The 15,540-nt window shown below is 42.0% G+C and overlaps 1 protein-coding gene across 1 annotated transcript in view; it reads right to left on the reverse strand.

Moving 5' to 3' along the window:
• LOC137905801 (plexin-A1-like) overlaps positions 1–15,540 on the reverse strand; it is a 174,330-nt gene that overhangs the window by 38,472 nt on the left and 120,318 nt on the right. The window contains exons 10-12 of the mRNA XM_068750066.1: positions 7,808–7,904; positions 1,921–2,144; positions 149–300 (exon numbers count right to left, since the gene is read on the reverse strand). Of these exons, the coding sequence (XP_068606167.1) occupies positions 149–300; positions 1,921–2,144; positions 7,808–7,904 (473 nt within the window). The remainder of the gene's footprint in view (positions 1–148; positions 301–1,920; positions 2,145–7,807; positions 7,905–15,540) is intronic.

Consider the following 15,540-nt stretch of genomic DNA (forward strand, 5'->3'; position numbering starts at 1 on the left):
TATATCATGTGCATCTGTGGTTCTGCAAATGGATTCATCTGTTTTGTGCGCTTTATGTGCATGCACACCTTTGGATTCCTTGGATTCCTATGGATGTGTGTGTGAGTGATTGCACGCAGGTGGACACATCTTCTCCTTCCTAACTCACCTCTCTGCACTTACATACTCCTCCTCAACAGGCACACAGGGCACCTTTCCCAGCCGGACGCCCATCTGGATGTCGCTGAACTGCAGACCGAGGTTCTCCCCAAGGATGGTGACTCTGGTTCCTCCCTGGCGAGGCCCCGTCTCAGGGAATAACTGGACCAACAAGATGATGGAGTTTGTAGAGCAGAAGAAGATGAGAATGTGTTGGGGGGGGAAAAAAGAAGAAAGAAAAGAATGGTGAATAAAGATAAAGGGGAAAAGCAGAAAAGATGACAAGGAATCGGTATGTTATCCCCTTTTGACAACATGGTTCATGTACACACAGATATAGTGAGTGTCGAATCCAGGTTTTCATCCACACACACTCAGCTGTACAAATGCATTGGCTTGCAGCTATATTAACCAATCTGTAAAACACTATAATAACTTCAGTGAGCTGAAGAGGGAGAAGGTCTAACGAGCAATGATTCTGCTTTCAATTTGGAAACAGACTCACGCAGGAACCTCAGGCACCAGCAGAGTCAAAGTACTTTGGTTCCAGAAACACAATAGCTGATAAACACTGACCAGAACCAATAACCGCTAGGCTCTAGGATACATTATGGAGAAAAGATGTCAGGGTGTAGAAATGGTACTTTAGATTGTTTTGGAAGAATGGAGCTGTGCTACCATGGAAAACAATATCAGCTAGCCACCTAGCCCCAGGATATAAACACTAGCAGGGCCACTGACTGACCGGCAACAGGAAGAGAGACAGGAGAGTGCTGCTAAATATTGCCATCTGAGGGGGGGCACTGGAATGGTGACAAAAATAATGCTGTCACACACCATAAACATATGCATCAAAAATATTTTCCAAAATGTATAATTAAATTACATTTTATTATACCGGTAATTAAACCTCATTCATTTTACGTTTTCCCTGGAAGTTGTACAATCAGCCTTCCATATTCATAATTTGCTACATGTAAAAGACCAAATCCTTGCCTGTCATGTCTTTTACATGTCATTTATATTAGTTCACACAAACACTCCATCCATCTGTTCCTGGCCCGGCTCCTCTGTCAAATTTTAGAACCCATTGTGGCCCACGAGTCAAAACGTTTGCCCACCCCTGATATAGAGCAATGACATATCAACATGACAATGACATGAATGTGCATACCGGTACACAGTTTTAAAGATTCAAATTGTTTCGAAACTTTAAACCAAACCAACCTCTATCTCCATGTCTCTGTGGCACCAGTTTGATGTAACAGTGTGTGAAAACACTATTTCTTTGCCAAGGGCAGGCACAAGGTCCCAACATGGGAACATTAAAATAGAGCAGCTTTCATTTTCGGTTCAGGACACGTAGGAATTTTATGACCACAGGGGGCTCCAGCAGAGAGCTGATGCAACGGCCTATCAAGGTTTACCAGCTGCAGATCTGACCAGGTGACTTCAGACGGTTCAAATCTATTTAAACGTATACCCTGATCTAAAAGACCAACTAATTTAGTTCCAGCAGGAAAATAGAAAAATTCATTCTGTGTTACAGCTAAACTAAAAGTATGTTGGAGAAACACCAGACAGCCAGAGTAGTCTTTGATGTCTAGCAGTATCGCATATTGTAGTTATACATGACATTTTACCTTGAGTTTATATGGTCTTTACGTGTTTTTTTTTATCTGTGTGTTAACGATGACAGCCCGAGTTCACCATCTAAAACCAGATAAACATGGTAATCGTTCATGTCTGCAGCCACACTCAGAATCACATGCGATGTTGTACCTTAGTGATCCTGGGGTGGGCGCACCGGCTGTTTCCTGAGTTCGTGTGCAGCCAGCCTCCTCCTTCGGCCAGCTGCAGCGGAAGGTGGGAATTTCCTCCCCTGGTGCACTCCTGCCTGAGGGAACACTTCTTGTTCTGGATGCACCAGCCACATTCAAACCTGGGGTCTGCCTTCAAGCACATACCACAGCTGTCCCGCAAAGCCCTGCACTTGTAGAGGTGAGCTGTCCGGAAGACAAAGATGGAGCAGACACATATTTGTTATGATAGCAGTCAGTTATTGGAAAATCCCTCCGTTTCTTGGCTGCATGATGGGGCCAGATGTCCAATGTATAACCGATAAATGATCAAATAAAATGAAAGGAAATAAAATGAAATGAAACTCAACCATGACTTGGGTTGAGTCTCATTTTATTTTATTTCATCCCTGGATTGCCAGTGGATGATAATCATGCTTTTTCAGAATTCCTCGAATGTACAGCATACTTTCACTATTGAATTCTCCACCGTCATTCATGCTATTTGATTAAATAAATGTAATACTAGAGTCATATTGTTAGACTGTTACATTGCTTTGTTAATGTAAACGTACTAAAATGCAGGAAGATGCCATGGACTAAAGCTTTTCAGAGCAGGTTAGCTAATATTCAAATGTTGATTTTTAGTGTTAAATAGCAGCGGTCTTTGTGACCCCATCATTGACGATGATGGAGGAAATCCAGCTAACCTAGCTAGTTATTTTCTGACTGCTTCAGCTGCTTTTCTATTGTGCTGTGGTGTATTTCTTTTACATATTTGTCATGGCGTCCTCATAGTAGTAGTAGATAATGCAGAATTAGATAGATAGTGTAGTTAATGTGTGAAATATGATTTCTATAGTTCCAACCAGTGGGGTAATTTATTTTAGATTATTTGTTAGTTTGCACTGGTGGTGTAAAATCATTTTATTTTTGTTTTTCTAATATTACGTTGAATCAACTGAGTAATTTAATTTAATATTGGTTTCATTTTTATTTGTATTGTTAAATTTGTATTGTTAATTGTGGATGATTTATGTACGAAGGACTTTCAACGGAAACAAGACCGCAAGGGCTTTTTTGAAATGCTCCTCTTAGACAGGATGTTTGACTTTATTTGTACTGTAATACATGCTACTGTGTGACTGTACTTGTACTCTAACATTCTATCTAATAAATATATTCATCATCATTCACCAGTGCTCCTAATGTCAATGTGCTCATCATCTCACTCATCTAACTTTTCAATACTGCTTGAAAGATATTTGTAATGACCAAAACTTTATTAAAGTTTAGAGCTGTGGCAAAGAAGACATTTTTAAGTGTATGCTACATACATCTATATGTGTCGTTTAGCCTGGGAGAGAGCAGGCAGCATGAATATAAATTAATCACCCATTAAGCATTCCTTCAGATGGTTTATTTGGAGGCTGTGATGATGAGAAAATAACGGTTTCAACAGATTAAAAAAAAAAAAAAGAAGTAACCCACAGGGATGTTGCAGACACTAATTTGACAGGTAATGACTTTCAATGCCAAAGGGGACTTGATCAATTGTGCAAAAGCATTCCATAAACACTGGAGAAGAGTCTAAGAAGTAATTAAAACGGAAGGAAAAATACAAAACAGGTAGATAAATAAATAGAAAACCTCACACGCCTGAGAAGGGAGGTGACAGGGAGATGAAAATAAGCAGGGCGAAGGGGGAAGAGGCATCTGAGCCATGCTTGTTAACACAAACTGCTATGAATTTAAAGATGGTGCAAAGATGACAGAGTAAGATGAACAGATAAAAAGATAGAGAGAGAGAGAACAATATGCAAAGAGAGAAATAAGTAGCAACAGGCAGACATTTATTTGTTTTGCTATCATTAGTTTTTTGTTAATCTCTATTATAAACATTGATACTAAAGCCAAAACCTGCAGGCAGCTTTGCTTGCTGTAATGCCAGTTAAGCAAATATGAAATAAAATGGAGTGGAAACAGAGGAAGGAGAGAGAGGCAGCAGGGATTGGGGGAATTTCCTCCCTCCGCCTCCTCCAGACAGACGGAGGCCGGACTTCAAAGAGAGCTTCTTTCGTACCCATCTGCCCGCCTAGGCCCTCCACTCGGCCTAATCTGATTAGCCACGGCTCAGTTTAAAAGTAGTGTGACGCTAATTAATCTGAATGATTCAATTAGTATTAACATCTCCACTTTATACTGGGGCCGAGCGCCTGTGCTGCAGATGGTTTATGGCTATCCGTTCAGGAAGAATAATGCAGGGATGTAGCAAGCAGGATTAAAGGATGATGGAGAGAGAAAGGAGAAGAAAAATAAAAGGTCTTTACAAGATTTGAATAAGAGAGGATGGCGTATAATCCATGTTTTTAGTGGGTTTTTGACCTTTAACACTGTACATCGACTGATGATTCAGTGGAACCACGAATATAATTTGTTCCGCGATACTGTTTGAAAACCGAAACTAGATTTCCCATAAGAAATAATGGAAACCAGATAAATGCCCATTTACAGGCCTACAGTTATATTAATATGTATATACGTGTATCTAAACAGACAACACATAAATGTGTAAATAATAAGAAATCATAATGAAAATTAATTTAACAATTCTTTATTATTTACATCCCGTTTTGGCTGTGGTGTTGGCAGGGACGTGGAGGGACAGATGGAAAAGGGCAGGGGTTATTCCTTTGAAAGGGACCCCCCCCCCCCCCCCCCCCCCTCCATAAAATGACTGCGTAACTGTCCTCCTGGGTATTTTTCTTCTCTTTCTCTTTAGATCAGTTTTCTTAAGAAAAATCAAAATTGTTGATTTCTCCATCCCGTACTGCAGCAAGATCCCAGACACGGACGGCATTTATTTTGCCGATTTATTTCCTTCTTCAATTCAGCAGTTGTTCTCACTACTTTCCTCTTTTCTTTTCCAGTAGGGTGAAACAACATAAAGATTTGAAAACTGGCTTCCAATGAAAAACTCTTGAAAACGCCTCCCTTACTATGTCGCAGCCAAAATACATCTTCTCCAAATCGCTGATGCCGCCCAACGTTCTGCAGTGCCGATTTTTAATAACAACTAAAACTACAGTGTTTTCAATTTCTTTTGCTTGGAGGGAATTTTGTAAACAACTGCTTAACATTTCTCAATTTTATCCAAACATATTTTTGTCTAAAGAAGACCGAGACCAATGACATCAAATATGTAAGAACATAGAAAAAGTGTTCGCTATTTATTACCAAGTTAAGTGGTATTTCAAAAGGCAAGGTGCAAACTTGAACCTGCCATTATCTGAATTACACAACATAATTCTGATTAAAAACCTTAATATTTTCCTCAACAAGTAAGGCTACAATTTCACCAATTTAAATATATAACATAACATTGATGGAGCTGGCCAAATTTGCCCACGGGAGCCAAAACAAAAGGTTTGATTGTTTCAAAATAAATAAAGTCAAAAGCGTGCATTGACCATAAATACATTTCCCACAATGCATGGCGATTATGTTACTCGTGACATCAATGTGATTTTCAGCAAGTGGAATTGAGAAATACAAAGGGTTTGTATTTATTGAAATGTATTTAACCTTCATTTTATAAGGTGAAATCAATTGAGAACAACTTCTCGTTTAAAACGATGACCTGGCATCCCAAAATGTCCAGGAAGAGAGAAATTGATGCAGATACTTTGTGAAAGATGGGAAGGCAAATACATGTTTGTGCCGCAAGCAGAAAAAAACAGCATGCTGCTTGTGTTATGAGGCACTGTTAGTTGTCAAAGAGTACAATCTATGTCAGCAATTTGGTACCGAGCGGAGCTGCAGTGAAGGATTGCTTTCTTATGGCTGAATTGCTCAAGCTTCAAAGTCTTTATCAGAGGGAGTGTTTTTGAGGCAGTGCAGGCTGAAGGTCTGTGAGCAGCTGCAGGTGATTCCCGACCAGAAACAGAATTTAAAAAATGGCAGTTTATCAAGAAACACTATCGCAGACCGAGTTAAGGAACGAGCAGGAATCCTTGCAACACAGTTGGGTGGAGAGCTACGTAGCTCTTTGATTGGCTCTTGATGAAAGCGCAGACAGCACGGATACAACGCATACGCTTTGTGTGGGAAGGTGCAATTCATTCAAGTCAAGTGAACTTGACCAATTTTGTTATGAATGGAGACAACCCTGATTTTGTTATTTTGTATTTCTATAGTACATATAGTACTTTATATGTATAGCAGTGTTGTTTATTGTTTATGCTGAACAATGTGTGTGGGCAGCCATTGGTTTTCTGTCACACCTGTTCTTAGCGCATCACAATTGTTGGTTGTATTGTTATTCGCATCCGTGACAAAAAATGTTGTGTACAAACTTAACGTCGTAACTGGTGTTTTTCTTTATTAATTTTGCTAGTTTGATCGTTGTTTGATGGAGTAATGTCGGTTTCTTAATCTGAAAAATCCAAAGGATTTATGTTATAAGAACAGAACAACTACCAAACCTTTTTTCCCCACATACTGTATATAAAAAAAATTCAGCGTTATTTAACATTAAGTAGTTAAATTACTTTACATTGCATTTGTTTATATTTAGTTGTATTTATTCTGTTTTACAGATACATGTGGCCCTTTGAGGGCAACCGTTATACTGATGTGGCCCTCAGTTAAATTGAGTTTGAAACCTCTGGTATATAATAAGTAATAAGAAATTATTTACCATCATTGTATAAATATGTATCAATACCTTAGTGGACAATATATATATGTAAATGGAATGTGCAGAATTGTTCAACTCAATAAATTAATTATCATACTGAGTGGATTACTTAGGAAATACATGCCTGAATCACTCAGCCTATTGTTTATCTGATTAGAAAAAGTCATCTAATTCATTGTTTAAATTAAAGTACTTGATTGCACACATATATGATTATTTGTTATATTGTGGCAGGTCCAATGTACTTCTGAGTACATGCTAAATGTAGGATGTTTAATCCCCAGAAAGGATCTCTCAGCACCGACAGACTGAAAGTCAAAAGGAGCAAAATGTTTGAAGGAAAATAAAACAATTCGAGCAGCTGATTTCCGAGCAATCTGCAAAATGAACTGTGCATCTGGCATCTATCAAAGTGAGGTCAGATGAAACACAAAGGAACTTCAAGACAAAAGAGACAGAATCAACAACACAGGAGAAAACAGAGTGCGTGTGTGTGTGTGTGTGTGTGTGTGTGGGGGGGGGGGGGGGTATTTAATCTGACTCGAGACATGCAAATCCTTTGAAAAAGTCTGAATGACACACTTGAATCAAGACGTGCATCTTGTGTAATGAGACGTCTAAAATCATTATCCTCCACTGCCCAATATCACACTTGAAAAATAATTTAGAAATGGCAATTGTTTTCCAATTCATGCACAGATAGCAATTACAAATAATAAATACCATTCTTCCATGTCACTGTCTGTTTTGCTTTAATTTCCTTACTCTCATCTATCCTCCTGTCAACCCCCCCCCCCCCCCCCCCCCATCATTTTGCCACTTCATCCTTTCTTTGGTGTATTGAGCCATTTATTTATCATCCATTCTAATATCCATACCTATTAATTTTTGTGTTGGATGTTTTTTTTTTTTTTAGCATTGCCACTCTTTTATCCCAGAGACAAAAATTGTACTTTCCCAAATGGATGTCACACGTTCAACATTCTTTCTGATGCCTGTCAAATATAGAACAGAATATTTCTTATGAGGAGAAAAGATGCAGAGAAAATGCTTACAGACTGAAAAAAAGTGGACTTATTTCAATTTTTGTCAAACAATATATGTCTTTATACTTTGCAAAAAATAAAATAAAAGCATGGGGAATGTTTGAAGGAGAGAAAAAAAATAGTACCTTGGATGTTGTGCGGGTTGTCAATGACAAAGATTCCATTCCACACTACGGAGAGGTCGACTGGTAGGTCGCCGATGTCACTGCCCTCGTACTCGTACTGGGACGGACGGAAGCAGAAAGGGAATGTGAGGAAATGCTTTATTTATAATGAAATAAATGCAAATTGGGATTTGCACGACATACTGTTTAATTTGCATAGCCATCCCCCCTGGTTTGGTCATTGTAGATACAACACGAACAAATACATAAATCCATATTTACCAAAAACAGGCAGATTTCATAAATACACAAGGTGGTTTACAGTTGAATGGTTTGTGGAGGAATGGAGACAGGGATGGAAAGTGAGGACAGGAGATGAGGTACGACAGAGGGAGATGAAGCGAAAAGGAAGACGACAGAGAGGCGGGGGGGGGCAAGACACGTAAAACCGAAGGAGAATCGGACGCTGGTGGATGTTTGAAGGGACCTCGTTCATTTAAGCGTGAGCTAAATGGTGGGCCGAGGGTAAGATACGGAGCGGGCTAAAGTGAAATTGGCATTTCCAATTTGCTATCTGACACGCTGGATTTGATAAATGAAACTCAACCATCCCATGTGGACAATGGGACCTGAGACTCGCACGCACACTCATCCACTCACACACACATTCATCCACTCACACGCACACACACACACACACACGTACTCGCATGCATACACTAAAGGTTAGGTAAAACGTTTCTCTGCCGTTCTCTGATTCATGACACCAACTCAAATAACAAATTATTACGAGGCTCTCTGAGATATCCGTACGGGATGTCCTGATGGGTTTTCCCATGCATAAGTAGAATACGTTAACAGGCTGGCATTTATTTGCTCTGTCATCAGCTATCTCACGCCGCACCAGAGTCACTAGGAAGTAATGGGAAAACTAATGGGTATTTGCCTGGAACATGACCCTATCTGGATATTCAGGGTAACATTCTTTCTTGGGGTCCTCATGCTGTTAAAATTAATTGTGTATGTGTTGTAGGTTTTCATTTATGCATTGATAATTCATTCATTCATTTTCCAACCGCTTTTTCCGTTATCGGGTCGCGGGTCAAGCTGGAGCCAATCTCAGCAGTCAATGGGCGAGAGGCAGGGGACACCCTGGACAAGCCGCCAGATCATTGCAGGGCAACACAGAGACAGACAATCAGCCACACACACACTCACACCTACGGGCAAGTTAGTGTCATCAATCAGCCCAAGCTGCATGTTCTTGGTGGCGGGAGGAAGCTGGAGAACCCGGAGAGAACCCACGCAGACACGGGGAGAACATGCAAACTCCTCACAGAATGGCCGAAGACGAACCTGCGACCATCTCGCTGTGAGGCAACAGTGCTTACCACTGCGCCACCAGGCCGCCCGCATTGATAATTTTTTTATTTTATATTTTCTCTTCTTTGTACATCATGTTTTGCCTTACATTTCCCATTTGTATGATTGCTGTTTAGGTTTACTTTTTTATACTACCTCCTTATTGCTCCTGTCACATATTTCAAAATCCATTTAACTGCCTTTTTTGATTTTTTTTTTTTTGGGGGGGGGTTGTGCTCGGGTTCCTAGTGGAGTTGAGTCTGTCTTCTTTTTTAAACTCTTGTCTCGCTCAGTTTATGCATAAATATAAGTACTTCAGTTAATACTAAATTGTTACAACCCTGCAATGCATCTGTTGTTTGCATTTGGGTCCTTGACTTGATGTCCTGATTGATTCCTTTCCCACAGCATGTCCACAAGAGAGTCTGGACGCATTCTAAACTAACAACCCAATACAGTCGGGCATCTTGTTGAGCTTGCTGCGACACATAGCTTTGGTCAAATATCAACATAGTCTGGCTGCCCTCGCCACTGCTTCAAATCACCATAGACTTTTCTGTGCTGGACAATGTATCTTTCCTTAACCTTAACCAAGTGCCACAGTACTTTATGTCAACAAAAGCTTTGTGGCAGCATATTTGAGCTTTTTATTTCCTCAATATTATTTTTGGTGCCATTTTTTTACTTTATTGATTCTGACTGTGCAGAGGCTGACAGGGAACTAGATGATGCACTAGATGCATCAAAATACCACTGCTAAAATTAATCCAGGGATTCTGCAGCCGCCTGGTCTGACTAATGTCCCTTCAGGGCAATACCAGTGATGTCTAACATCACTTTAGGAGAATGTAGCACAGATTTGCAGACATGGAATTGTTAAAGTAGGCATTCATTGATTAGAATAGATGCAACGTTTAAAAAATAATGAGCTGTAATTTTCCATACACACACACACACACGTAAACATTAGCAGAGCAAAGCATTTCATGATTTTAATTCAATTCAATTCAGTTTTATTTATATAGCGCCAGATCACAACATAAAGTCATCTCAAGGCACTTTACAGGATTAGCAGGGAAAGACCTGCAGGGAAAGACAGAACCCAACTTGACCCACAAGAGCAACGGAGGCAAGGAATAACTTCCCTTTAACGGGCAGAAACCTTGGACAGAATCTAGGCTCATGGTGGACGGCCATCTGTCTGGCCGGCTGGGTTGAGAGAGAGCGAGAGAGAGGGAGAGAGAGAGAGAGAGAGAATGGCAGGTCGGAGACAAGTCAAAAACAAGGAGATGTTTCATTTGAGTTATGGTTTCAGTTCAACCAAAGACCTCAAATATGGGGAATTGGAATTAAGAGAGAGTGGAAAAAAGACAGGAACCTCAAAAAGAAACAAAAAAGGGAGACATTGTAAGCAGCCACAGAAGACGGAATGCGGGAAGTCTGGACATCTATTGAAAAAAGACGGAGAGGCTGAGAGCTGAGACGAGTGAAACCACAGGATTCTGGAAGGTCAGCAGCTCCAGAGTGGAGGCATTCAACCAAAACAATCTTTTGGCACAAAGGAAAGGCTGATTGGTCCCTTCCCACTAATTCTGTGTGACCCTGATCCATCACACATGAACACACACACACACAGTCACACATATATGCTCTTCTCTCCGTGGCCTGGCCCCCATTAAACTTTAAGGGCTTAAGACTGGCTCGCTGTCAGCAAAACACTGGGTGAGCTTGTTCTCTTGTCAGCCCCTGCCCACCCTGCGGCCCGCCGCATCATGCTTTATTCATAGTGTCACATGGTTTAAAACACCAACACAAACCACATGTTGACACCATGCCACCCAGTCAACTGAGTACCACCCACTGTCTAATGCTCTCTCTGGGGACAATGGTAGAGTAAATGCTAAGTATTATGCAAAATGTAAACCTCAAAAGGAGAAAGAAGAGGATCTTCTTCAGGAGGGAAGAGAAGCAGAGCTGAAACCTCTCAAACCAAAAATGTTTCATGGACTTTGTAAATGTTCCAATACAACTTCATTTCATATCATTAATTATGACCAGAAAAAAGAGTTTATAGCCAAGGTCACATCCCTGCAAGTCTTTATTGCTTCAAGACAACAAGGGCAATGCATTCATTCTGACGATTCATGTGCATCTCAGCTTGTGTTGGATGCTGGCATTTACCAAGAGCTATGGACCAACCATACAATCCCTGCAGTCTGTGTCGGTTGTCAGTCGTCCAAGTGGAGGTAAATCAAGATGAGCAAAAAAAAAAAAAACTTGGCCTGCTAAAAGTTAGTTGAAGATGTTTTGCCTATCATCCAAGAGGCTTATTCATTTCTAGAGAGTCCTGATACTTATACTCCTGTTGCAAAAATCAACAACAAACGACCAGAACAGGAAAACCCGTTAGAAGTCGTTAACATTAATGTAGCCTCATAGGTAGCACGCTTAGCAGGAGCTAGCATAGCATTGCCAGTGTCTCCCATGGGCCGGTCCCAAGCCCGGACAAATGCAGAGGGATGTGGCAGGAATGGCATCCGGCGTAAATCTTTGCCAAAATTGACATGCAATCACCTGTAAATTTAGAAATAAGGCAGTCAGAAGGACAGTGAAGGTTGGAGATAAGCTCAGAGATGTCAGATGGTTTGGACATGTCCAGAGGAGAGATCTCAATCTCAATCAGCATTTATTGTCATTGTCAAATGACTAACAATGAAAATATGTTGGAGCGGCACACACTACATAGTTAACGAAAATGCATAATATGGTATAAATACTCCATAAATAGATAGATAGGGACTCTATTGGTAGAAGGATGTTGAGGATAGAACAGGGCTAGGGGTCAACCTAGGAGAAGATACATCGACTTCGTGAGGGAGGACATGAGAGTGGCTGGTTTTGGGCAGGACGATGCAAAGGACAAGGTGAAGTGGAGAAAGTTAATTTGCTGTGACAAACCCTGACGGGACAAGCCAAAAGTAGTAGTGGTAGTAGTAGGAGACGTCAACATTCATGAGGCAGTTATTGTCCCGCCCACCCTTGTGTGGGCTGTCATGTTGCGCTGCACCCAGGTGTGAAGGGTTGTTGTGGATCCTGGGTTTGGAGGCCAATACTGCATGGTGATATATGGTGTCTTGATCCTCCTCCTATGTTAACAGATAGTATCTCCAGTTTGACAAGAATGGATTCCCCCTCGTGTACAAGTCACTCACATGCACTGGACAGCATGCACTGGTGTTTTCTCTTTAGGGTGAACCAGCTTCTGTCTGAGTGTTTCCAGGATTGAAGTGTATGGGAATTTTGTCTTTATTGAAAATTCTCTTCAGCTTTTCTGAAACGCCAGTAATGTAAGGGATTAGGACCTGGTTTCCGTTTGCCTTCTCAATCCTGTTGATTGTTGTTTTTGTTGTTGGATTTGTTGGTTTTGAAAAATGCCCACTTGGGACAGCCACACGTCTTAAGAGAATTAGACAAAAAAAAACAGTCTGCCCATTGCGCTTCAACCAGAGGGTCATCGGTTTAAGTCCCGGCCCAGACAAAAATATGGAGTGTGCACTGGTGGCTGGAGAGGATCCAGTCTACATCCAGGGCATTGCTGATGTACCCTTGAGCAATGGCCCCTTGTCCTTATTTTGGATTTTAGCATGGGCCCCCAAAATAACCTAGCAGCAGCCCTGTTACAAACTATATTACAAACTAGCCCTATGGGTAAAAGCTGCTCTCCCAGAGACGAGTGTCAGGCATCTTAGCTGGCCTGCTATCCTGACTTCCCTCCCCTGAGCGGCCCGGATCGGCTGGAGATGAATAATCAGACTCATTACAGAAGCCTCTGGCCAGCTTCTCCATGCCACTGCATGTAATTAATCTACCTGAGCCAACTCACAGTGTAGGCTGCCCTAGGGAGGGGAGATGGGAGAAGCTAGGTGAGGGGAAGGGTAGGAGGAAAAGTAGATAAGGGGAAGAGAGGAAGGAACAGAATTAGGAAAGGTGGAGAGGAGATCAGAGGCAATGGTGGAATAAAAAAAAGGGAGAGGTGGCAAGAATAGTAAGGGATCACAAGTCACAACAAGAGGGAAGCATGAAAAAGGGACAAAGAGGGAGGGAGTGGAGAGCAAATGGGTCATAAAGGAGTAGAGGACAGGAGATGAAAGGAGTGTTTTTGTGATAAGAGAGAATAGAAGAACAGAGAGTCTAAGGTTGTTTTCACACTGTCGCTGTTTGGTCCCCTTTAAATGGACCAGAGTTCGCTTCTTCGGATGGTCCGATCCATTTGGACAGCGGACCATCTAACCCTAACCGTAGGTCATCTGAACTCTGGTGGGGATCAAACAAGCGAACTCTGGTCCGCCTGAAAACGTGGGTCTCGGTTCACTTGCAAGATATCCCTGGTTTGTTTCATTAGTTTCGTAAGCGGTGTGAAAGCTCACCGGACCAAACACAGGGCCAAATGCACGTAGTAACGCTACAAGCAGTGCATCTCTGGTAGAGGAAGTACAGTGGTACCTCTACTTACGAATTTAATCCGTTCTGGGAGTAGCTTCGTAACGTGAAAACTTCGTAAGTAGAGACGCATTTTGAATGTAAATGCACTAATCCGTTCCAAGCCCCGCAAAAGTATTGTAACGGTTCATGTTTTAGGAGTGTTCATTATTCCTACGCTGCAGAGAGTCCGCAAAGGCATCCAGGGAGGAGGGGCGGTGTGTGTGTGTGGGTGCCGCGAGGAGGAGGAGGGGAACGGGAGAGCTGCGTAGCTCCCGCAGCTTTCCCGTTCTCCTCCTCCTCGCGGCACCCACACACACAGAGAGTTACCCGTCGTGTGCTTATTCCAGCGTCCGACGGACGCTACATTATGATATTTTTTTAAAATATTAATCTACCTGTTAACTGTTACTTTTTGTCCTCTTTGTTTACTGGTCCTTTGCGGTGTTTTCTGCCTCGCGTTTCTTGAAAAACTGATCCAATGACGTCTGCTTTTGCCGGCTTTTGACAATCCGTCGGAAATGTGCGAGGCAGACGTCATCATAATGAGCAATAGCCCGACTTGTCAACACTTTTTCCGGGTGACACGAGGGGGACACGAATAGCGTGCTGGGATACACGCATACGCAACGGGTTGCCAGGCAGATTTTAGGCGATAGCCAATGGCAGAGCAGCTACAAGCAGCTATTTTTGACTTCGTAGCCTGAAACGCCTTCGTAACGAGAGGCAATATTTTCCCATTCAGATACTTCGTAACCTGAAACTTTCGGATGTAGGGACATTCGTAAGCTGAGGTACTACTGTACAACACACACCCCAAGTGCGATTGCTCTGCAAGGGAAGCTCAGCTTCCAAATAAACTAAAAGTGGTTAAATATGTACCGCTGTGTGTAGATCTCATTGACTAAATTATGAGCTAGAATGCCTTCATCTTTTGTTCATAATCAGCTACTTATCATAGGTAACTGTGATAACTCTCACGACTTCTCCCCGCAGCGCCACGGTGCTTTAACACAGTCGGCCGCTCAGCGTAGAGTGGGTTGTTCCACTGTGCGAAACTGGACGGTCATTGGATAAACGCTGGGCTTTGTCCCACCCATCAGCGTCTGTGGGGCTTGAATATTGGATGATCTGTGCGGTGGAATCCCTTTTTGATTGACAGTGAAATAAGCAAATCAGTAATCTTGAAGTATAAAGTTTTTCATTCCGTTGATCTGAACTGACCCAGCGACTTTGTCTTTGTTAAAAATGACTAGCGTTGTTTACATTGGCCAGAACAAAATGAGCTTCCCTCATTGAATGGCCAGCAGCCGCCTCTGGCGCACTCCATACCAAAACAAACATGGGAGAGGGAGGGACTTACCCTTCTACTTTGTCCAATCGACGAGCGCCCCTTTCAACCACGTGATGCTACTCAGAAAGTTCGCCTCGCGTTAGAAACCACAGTGTGAAAGCAGACCTTTCAACAAATTATAAATGCAACAATGTTGGGACTTTCAGCTCCCCAATTGAACTGAGTTCTCTTGGTCCAGTGTGAAAACAACCTTAGATGGGACAAGGGAAGGAGGGATGTGAGGTGTTAAAAGGAGTAAAAAAGAGGCAAGGGAGAAGCTATAAAAAGTATGAGGTGCGCACAAAGCCGTCCCTGGCCTCATTACAGTAACACATAAGCCTGGTGCGGGTTCATTCGTTATCTGCTCCTGCACTCGTTTATTCTTCTGCTACATGAATCTTCTCATGGATTGCATGTCTCCATGGATTGTATGGTGTGTGTGTGTGTGTGTGAGGGACTAAAAAGTGCCTATGTTAACAAAACAGAACAGCTGGCTTATAAGTGTGTGTGTGTGTGTGTGTGGAGGGGGGGGGGGGGGGGGGGTGCAAAGGTGTGTGTTTGGACGTTCATGTGGTGCAGG

The sequence above is a fragment of the Brachionichthys hirsutus genome, chromosome 2 (genome assembly GCF_040956055.1).
Source record: "Brachionichthys hirsutus isolate HB-005 chromosome 2, CSIRO-AGI_Bhir_v1, whole genome shotgun sequence".
Lineage (NCBI taxonomy): Eukaryota > Metazoa > Chordata > Actinopteri > Lophiiformes > Brachionichthyidae > Brachionichthys > Brachionichthys hirsutus.